Source organism: Olea europaea, chromosome 11 (genome assembly GCF_002742605.1).
Source record: "Olea europaea var. sylvestris chromosome 11, O_europaea_v1, whole genome shotgun sequence".
In the NCBI taxonomy this organism is placed as follows: Eukaryota; Viridiplantae; Streptophyta; class Magnoliopsida; order Lamiales; family Oleaceae; genus Olea; species Olea europaea.
The window spans coordinates 8,747,261-8,756,792 of NC_036247.1; the positions used below are offsets into that span (position 1 = coordinate 8,747,261).

The 9,532-nt window shown below is 32.7% G+C and overlaps 1 protein-coding gene across 1 annotated transcript; it reads right to left on the reverse strand.

Moving 5' to 3' along the window:
• Positions 1-387: 387 nt before the first annotated feature.
• Positions 388-927, reverse strand: LOC111403248 (histone H4). Its single transcript, XM_023031679.1, has one exon. It carries the CDS (start codon positions 869-871, stop codon positions 560-562), a length of 312 nt encoding a protein of 103 aa, XP_022887447.1. The 5' UTR covers positions 872-927; the 3' UTR covers positions 388-559.
• Positions 928-9,532: the final 8,605 nt, after the last annotated feature.

Here is a 9,532-nt window from a genome sequence, read left to right on the forward strand (position 1 = left end):
ATCATCCAAACTTGTATAATGTAACAAAAACATGTCTACTTTAAAAAGCATCATTAATGATCCAACTAAATTTACCACAGAACTGAAAAATAAAGTTAATTCAAGTAGAACAGCATTGTAAATAATGAGCCCGCCCAAGAACTACAAGAATTCAAACATTTGAACTCAATTAAAGCATTAAAATCTTAGGTCCCAAAATTTGTCCAGGAAAAAATTATGAGATTGAAAACTTTGTATTATATTCAAATCCAACATCTTAGTTATCAACAGTACTGCCAAATCGAAAGCCAAGGTAAAAACGAACCCCCAATGAGTCCAATTTTTATCCCAACGAAATATCTATAAAATTAGAGAAAATAAGAACACTATAGAATAATGAAGCTCATATAAAATAATAGAAACAGAATTTCATTAACTGAAGAAACGGACAAAGGATCTAAGACAGATCAAAGTACAATCATTTAAAACCTAATACAGCATCCTTGCCCTAACAAGATCCCACATTTATACAAAACGTCACCACCACCCAAACCCAATTTCTCCAACCATACCTAGCTATTTAACCACCAAAGCCATATAACGTCCTCCCCTGCCTCTTGAGGGCGTACACAACGTCCATGGCCGTCACAGTTTTACGGCGAGCATGCTCAGTGTAGGTCACAGCATCACGGATAACATTCTCAAGGAAGATCTTGAGGACACCACGTGTCTCCTCGTAAATAAGACCACTGATACGCTTTACTCCTCCACGGCGAGCCAACCGCCTAATCGCTGGCTTCGTGATACCCTGAATGTTATCCCTCAGCACCTTACGGTGGCGCTTTGCACCTCCCTTTCCCAAACCCTTGCCGCCTTTGCCCCTTCCTGACATTTTTCTGAGAGAATTGTGAAATTTCAACGGATTTGATTTGCGATGTGTGAGTAATGGTGTGATTTGGTGGGCTATATATTTGAAAAGACAGAGGAAAAGAATACTTGAAAAGCGTTAGATTTTGGGTGTGCTTATCGACGGTGTAGGATGGTGATCCCCGTCTAATGTCGATAGATTTTATCAGCCGTTGCAAAGAATTAATCGACGGTACAAAACTATGCTGCCTGCTGGATGACGCGGCTTGTGGCCAAATAATTTTTTTTTAAATATATGGTTAAAAAGTAGGAAAAAAATTTGAATTTAGGTGCAAAATATTTTATTGTGTAAATATGTGATTAAAAATAAATATGTAAAAAAGAATTTTCAAATATTTTTTGTCAAACAGATTAATTCTCTCTGTAAGTTATTTTTATACATGGATCCATTATTTTTTTCTTACTTTTAACCATAAGTTTTCCCAAAAAAAAAAAAATTTACAAAATCTATTTTGAAAAAATCTCCACCACACGTGAACTTAGTTGAATAGTGCCTAAAGAATATATTATTTTAAGCAAAAAAACTTAAATTTATTATTAATATAATAAAATAAAAATATTATTCAAACCCGAGCTTCTTACTCAACTTACATTAAGGGTCCGTTTGATCGCAAAAATAGAATTTAGGTGAAAAGAAAACGAATTGAAGAAAATTGAATTGCCTATAATTTGTTTTAGTGGGAATTACTAATTAATAGTGTTTGATTGGTAAAATTTTTCACCTGAAAAAATATTAAAATAAAAGTGTCTTTTGGTGTTTGTTTGATTTTTTTTTTTTAATGAAAATAGTCAATTTAAGGGATATCCATTTCTACAATTGGTCCTAAAATTTGTTTCAATTGGAAAAAAAAATTCAAAAATCATCTATTTGTTTTACTTGAAAATTGTCAATTTAAGGGGATATCCTCTTTTACAATTGTTCCTAGAATTTGTTCTCATTGCCAAAAATTAAAAAAAAAAAAAAAAAAAAAAAAACAAAAAAAAAAACTCAAAAAAAAAAAAAAAAAAAAAAAAAAAAAACAAAAAAAAAAACTCAAAAAAAAAAAAAAAAAAAAAAAAAAAAAACAAAAAAAAAAACTCAAAAAAAAAAAAAAAAAAAAAAAAAAAAAACAAAAAAAAAAACTCAAAAAAAAAAAAAAAAAAAAAAAAAAAAAACAAAAAAAAAAACTCAAAAAAAAAAAAAAAAAAAAAAAAAAAAAACAAAAAAAAAAACTCAAAAAAAAAAAAAAAAAAAAAAAAAAAAAACAAAAAAAAAAACTCAAAAAAAAAAAAAAAAAAAAAAAAAAAAAAACCAACAACAACAACAACAAAAAGGTGCAAAAAAGAAATGGCACATGTGTGAGAAAAACAAGGAAAATGAATTTCATAGAAAAAATGTCATTAAACACCAAAAAAGTTCGAAAATGTTCTTTGGAATTCACCCCAATGAAACAGGTGAACTTTTATCCAAAAAATAATAATAATAATAAAGTATGTATAAACCAATAAGATAAGAAGTAATAATAATTAAGATAACGATGACTTACGATAAAAATGCATGCCCTTCCAAAAATTTAAAGAAAAATTAGTTATAAAAGTGTGGTGAAATTAGTAACATTCATGTTTTTTTGGTGGACATAAATTAAACATAGTTTTATGGTCTGGAAGAATTAAAAATAAATAAATCCACCTATAGGAAAATAAAACTTAACTTCCATATGGCAAATATATAAATGGTTGGTAATAGTAGTGAATCTTATTAAATGTGTGAAAAATTTTGAATAGTAATTATTAATGTTGATTGAAATTACTATTTGATTTTAACTAAATTTTGAAACTAACATAGCAACCAAACTTTCATATTAATTATTTCAAAATGGCTGAAGCCCTTGTACTTCACAAAGTTCTGCCAGAGAACTCATACGAGTGGCCCCTATGTGGTGATAAAAAATTGGCAAAAAATTCACCCACCCACCCTTGCTGTGAGAGTTCTGGAGCACTTCTGCGAAAAAAATTCTGTAGATCTAGCTCGTTTCTTTCAAAATTCCATTCTTCCTGCTTGTGGTGTTCACCTACATCAACGAATGATAGATGCACTCTTGGAATGTAGAATATGAACTTGTTTTACAAAAGTAATTTCCAACTAACCAGTTTCGAAAAAGGGTTTAATCCTTTTAGTAGATGCAATGATTTTCCCCACCAATACTTGCAGTGAACAATCAGGTAAAAGAAAAATTACGAGAAATCGAGATTCTACAAATTTCATCACCAATGGAAGAAAAAGAACTTGCATGTCCAATATTACTGTATTTCTTAATGTCAACATTACACTTTCACCTCGTTCCTATATTAATTTTCCTTCTTTTTTAACACACATAGTTATTAATTTATTAATTGACCATTTATCCTTATGTGTTTTGTACGAGATATTGAAAGGTCCGTACTCTTGCGGAAGACTATTCAAGATGTAGTGCATGAGGAAGGATTCGGACATCTCAACCTCAAGTTTTTTTAAATTGAGCCTTAATATCTCTCGTCTACATGATTGCTCATGCACACCTTTCACACTGGTGAGCTTTAAGGATGGAAATTTCATTATAAGGGTGCTTGCTAGTGCCTTATCTGAAGTGACAAATTGATCATCAATGGTCTTGATATCTTTACATGATGAATATGGACAGATATATTCGTTAAAAAAACCTAGATGGAAAAAGCCGGGAAAGCTGGAGTAGAACACAAACTGGATATTTCAACATCCGTAACAGATTAAGAAAAGCGTTCTAAAACTCTTTCTTTCATTCATCAATAGGGCCCTGGTCGATCACTTTTCTGGGCCGGGATAGATCTCAGTTCTTGGTTTTGTGGATGAAATTCCAAAAGAGAGGGCCTCAGTAGAAAGATAGAAATCGTGTTCAAGCAGGAAGTCTCTCTCATGCCATGATATTGCTCCTAATGCGGTTCGTCAAGTCCTATAACGAGCGAAACCCTTGTTTTGTGTAGAAGGCGCTTTCTGATCTACGGTCGCTTCTTTTTTTCCGGAAACTCTCCCAATCAATCTTACCAATCTCATTTTATATACGAGAATTATATGGCTTCGACTATTCCTGAAGCCCATCAATTAGTTGATGGTATGACCAGACTAAAATGACAGAACGATTCCCCTCTTCATAGAGTTCCCTTGGTTTCCCCTGTACAAGATAAGAGCCATTTCCATTATCTTTCTTTGATTACAGAGTTGTTATTCCCGGTAAAGCATCGACGCCTCTCCGCTGACTCCTCTATTTCCTAAACAAGAAAGAAGATAACCTTGATTGGACCTGCTCTTTGGACTTTTCAAACTTAGCGAACTGCCTCCCGGTTCTGTTCCCGGCGAAGAGAGGTGAAAGCCTTCGTACTTCGATCCATTCAATCGATTGATCAAGAGGCATGGAATCAGAAGTGGATTGAATGAGATTGAGAAATTGCTAAATCTTTTCGAAGTGAGAGAAAGAGGGAAGGCGCGCTATTAAGATCGTTCCGCCAAGAAAGATCTTCAACTGGTTTCTTCGGAATACTTGAGTTTAGAGAACTTATCCTTTCTATGGGAAAGGTTTTCAATATGGATTCTACCGTTGTCGAGCTTAAATAAGATCTTCTTTCAGGGAATCGGTTCTTCCTTCCCTATCATATCTAATAAGTAGGAGATAGGATAAGTCAAAGTAAGGATTGCTAGGCTAGTAAAAAGAGAAGAAAGCATTTCCAGCCTAGAAAAAGCATGCAATGCAGACGGCGAGAACTTACAAGTCCCTCCTTCCGCTCTTGGCTTTGTCATTTCAGCTTCAGGCAATCCCTACAGGGCTTCCTGGGTAAGGGACAAGACGACGTCTTAAAAGTCATTTCTTCAAATTGCTCATTTGAGTATCTCAGCCAAATACAAATTTTTTATCCAGTTGAAGTGAAGGAAAGAGCTTAGCATATATAGTTTGCATGGTCTAATAATTGATCCAAAAATTTCTACAATAAATTGAGTAAGATAAAAAGTATCGCACGATCGCTCGAAGAAATAAAACCTTTATTTTATTTCGGAAGCTTCTAGTTTCAGTATCTCTCCCGTGGGGATGGGGGGATCACTCAGGCTTAGATTGCCCCAAAATCGCGCCTTAGGGAATGCTATTTGTTCAGCCTTCAAGCTTCATGCTTTCTCGAGATCTCCACGGCTTCACTGGTCACTGGTCTGCCATTCTCAGTGTGACGAACTAGAAACTCACTTTGTTCTTCCCCATCGACCAATAAAGTAAAGAGCATGGAGTAGTCCCTGTGGGCAGTTCAATCAGGAACCGCTTCATTTCGGGAAGCAAGTAATGTTGGCTGCTTGAACCGTTGTTGCCTCGGACGTGGCCCTTCCTTCAATCAAAGAAAAAGCAAAAGAAAGAAAGGGGTCGGGTTTCCCGTTTACCCACAACGAAGGAGCCGCCCCTCCGATTAGTCCCAACTTCCCATTTTCCTTTTCGCGCCACAACCATCTCCTTTTTATAGGTTCTACGGACCGATGCCTGCTGCTTCTCAAATTCGATTTTTGAGAGCTCCTTCGGCTCGACAACCGAGACGAATTGAGATAGTTACGACCAAGAAGTACCGAGACCATTTCCAAGTAAGAGCGCAAGCCGACCATAAAGAAGCCCAACTGTAAGGCTTTGAAGTGTTAGGTGAATCACTCAATTCTTTAAAGAAGCACCTTCCCTTCTGAAAAGAGTTGAAGTAGCCATGTTTGCAAGACGAAAACAGGATTGAATCGAATACAGAACGGTCATGGGGCTAGAACCCATATCAAGTTTTGGACTTTGTCATGCTGATCGACGGAACCACGTATACCAGTAGAAAATTTTAGTCCTTATGAACATCACGCTGAGGCAATTATATTGATCCCTTTTTTCATAAAGCGCAATGTTTGCTGCGGTGCTGGTATCGATAATATTAGGTAGTTTGTCTTTCCAAAGAGTATAATCAATATCCATTAACCCTAAATGGGGAATAATTCTCTCTTTCCATACTTTATAGTTATCACCCTTTAATTCGAAAATATTGTAACGAACATCGAAGAAATTAACCAATTGTAAAGTTGCATAATTAACTTAAGGATTAATAGATTGCATTTTACCCAGGTAAATCATGCTAAAATTGAATATAATGATATAAAAATTGCATGTGAGTTAAATTTTTAATTCAAGCATATTCAAATTATATATTTATTCATAATTCATGTGGGCAAATTATGAGATAATTTGATATTTTATTCTAATTAATTATATAATATAACAAAAATTCATGTGGGATAAAATCTATCATATAATTAATTACAATTTGATGTCCTCAATCATTATGTGATCCCATCTTAATATATAATTTTATTTAATTAAAGATGATATAGTTAATCATTAAATAAATAAAATTATAAGGATCACCAAGCATTATCATTTTATGCATAAAGGATTCACTTAATTTGAGAATATGTCTAATTGCGCAATATTAACTAACATGTTATTATTACGCATCAAATATTCTCATAAACATTCTAAATTGCATAAAATAATTTAAACATAGTCAATTTATGCAAACTAAATATGAGCATAATTCATAATTTAATACATTCTAAAATTGCATATATTATTCCAGACATAAATAATTAACATATACAAAAAATTAGGCAAATAAATAAAATATATGCCCAGATATCAAATACATAAATGGCCCATCTATTAATTGCATAGAGGAAACAGGCTTCATGAAAATAACAAGCCCAATGAAAATTGATCCAATTAAAATATCTTATGATTTTTTTTAAATGGGCCAAAAAATTATATATATATATATATATATATATATATATATATATATCAGCCCAATTACAGGATACAAGGAGCCCTAGAATATATAGATAATTCCAAACCCAATTAAAGAAGAAGAAATTATGCCCCGTACCCCATAAATATAACTACTTTGATTAATACCTTTTAAACTAATTAAACATTTTAATCAAGTAATGATTACATCCTATCATATCCTAAACCATTAACTAAAACTCCAACATAAAGTAATCCTATAGAAACCCACTTATCCTCCTTAGAAACACTCCACTCCAGAGGCGATTTCCCCAACTCCAAGAAACCTCAATCTGATATCTTCGTTTTTTCTATCAATTTCATCTCCATCTTCCTCCATCTTTGTTTGTCTTCAATTTTCTCCTTCTCGATTCGTGGAGATCTTAAACACTGACCCTAAAAACTTCAAATTGTCGAAACCATAACATGTTCCAATCAAAATTCAAAAATTTGTGTTCGATTTTGACTTATTCACTCCAACGCCATCACCGACTCCAACTCCTATTTCTACAATGGTCGGAGAGAGTGGGTTGAAGAAGAAAAAATATTGATGAAAAACTATCTTCAAAGAAGAACAAAATTTCTTCAACATCTTATAAACCTAAGGTAGCATTAATTGCAGGAGAGGAGTGTCAATTCAGTTTCCCCTCGTGTATACATTTTATTTTTAGTTCCTTGTTGGGAAATTGACTTTCTGGTTTCAATATTTGTATGTGATGCTATGCCTTCTAGAAATTTTCACACCTTTCAAGTTACCTTTTTGTTTTGTGTAAACACAAGTGATAGAAGGAAATTTAGCAAGGAAGTTCTGGCCCTGTTAATAGAAGTTGCAAAGCTGCAAATGATTATTTCTTTCCTCTACCTTCTTGAACTTAATAATACTCAAAATTTACTTTTTAAGTCTTTAGTCATTTTATAGTTTTCATAACAAGTTTGTAAATTGCCTTGGTAATTGTTGTGAGCATCGCTTGTTCTTGTTGGCGTGCTCAAAGCTTATGAGGAACTATAAAAAGAAATGATGATAAATGCAATTGTGTTTTAATCTATGATAAGGAAAATGAAAGTGATGTTAGCGTGAGACTTGATTCGAGTGATGAAAAAGGATAGGGGAAGTGAAGAATTGGGTTTGTCTGGGGGGCAAAGTAAAGACTAATATATGTTGTTACGTGGGTTTGTTGACTGTAGTGGGATCGGGATGCCTTAAACGCAAAAGCTGTTATGTAGGGTTGCTATTTTTTTCACACATAAACTAGTATACTGCAACATTTTATATCACTTTTCTTGGGTTTTTATCACTTTTTTTTTACACTTATGTTACTTTTTTAGGTTTATGTTATTTTTTGTGTCACTTTTTTGAATGTGTCATTTTTTTGGAATGTTTTTCAAGTGTTTGACAAAAGTGACACGTGCTCATGCATACGGTCACAATATGATTGTTTTTTAAGATAAGAATTTTGTTTGCATTTAAGTTTTGGTCACTTTTTAAAATTTTTGTCATTTTTTTTTTGAATTTTTGTCACTTTTTTGTAGTGCTTATCACTTTTTTCAGTCACATTATTGATTTTTATTACTTTTTCAGCGGCAAACATCACTTTTAAATAAAAGTGACATTGTATGTCATTTTTTAATATAAAAAAAAGTCACATTTAACGTTTGATTTCTATGCCTCCTCACTTTTTTCAAGTTGTGTAATTTTTTTAAATTTGTGTCACTTTTTTAAATTCGTCACTTTTCTTAAGTTTCTGTCACTTCTTTGAGTAATTCTCACTTTTTTTTTTTTTAAAGTTTTGTCACTTTTTTTTAACTGCTTGTCACCTTTTTTCCAATTGTCTTTTTGAAATTCTATCACTTTTTTAGTGACAAACATCATTTTTTAATAAAAGTGACATTGTATGTAATTTTTTAATAAAAAAAGTGATACTAAACTTTTAAAAGTGACATCGTCACTTTTTCTAAAAAAAAATGCCACTTTTAGAAAAGTGACTTAATTTTTATAAAAAAGTGACATTGTGTCACTTTTTAATTTCATACAGTATTTTTTACTTCCAAAATATTTTTCATATGATTTTTCAAAACACTCCTAATTTTAAGGGTATTTTTGTAAGTTGCCCATTAAGGAAATCATTCACTTACAAGAAATAGTCATTGGCCCAATAATTGGCTAATTCAAATGAATGTGAAAGAGTTACGTTCATTCTAGTGGTGGCAATGGGCCCGAGTAGTTCGCGGGCTCGTGGGCTCGGCTCGCCTAAAACGAGCCACGAGCAGCTTGGGCTCGTAAAAAACGAGCCCGACCAACGAGCCGAACCTATGAATTGATTGACGAGCCGCTCGCTGAGCGGCCACGAGCTCGGGCTCGTGGCTCCGCCAAAAAAAAAAAATTATTTCAGTGACCGTTTTGGTCCCTGATATTTTTTTTAATTTATTTTTTCAAATTTCATTTTCTTCCTATAAATACCCATCAATTACAGCATTTTTTCTTACCAAACTTACTATCAATCTCTTATTCTCTACTATACTCTCTACAACTCAATTATTATCAATATTATTCATTCATTCATTCTCATTTCTATACTCTTCTACATTTTATATTCATATCATTAAATTATAATCTTGATTTTACAATATAGTTTCTACACTACTACATAATCTTCATTCATTTCTCAATTCTACTTCACTTCTTTTTCTTCAACATTCAATTTCAATTAATCACAAATGGATTCACGCTCATTTATTGAAAACTTGTTCGATGTCGGAGTCGGAAATGAAGCAAATGTGTCCCATAATCA

What these genes read in the sequence shown, in the direction of transcription:
- LOC111403248 (XM_023031679.1), bottom strand. Translation starts at nt 871, where the DNA reads ATGTCAGGAAGGGGCAAAGGCGGCAAGGGTTTGGGAAAGGGAGGTGCA.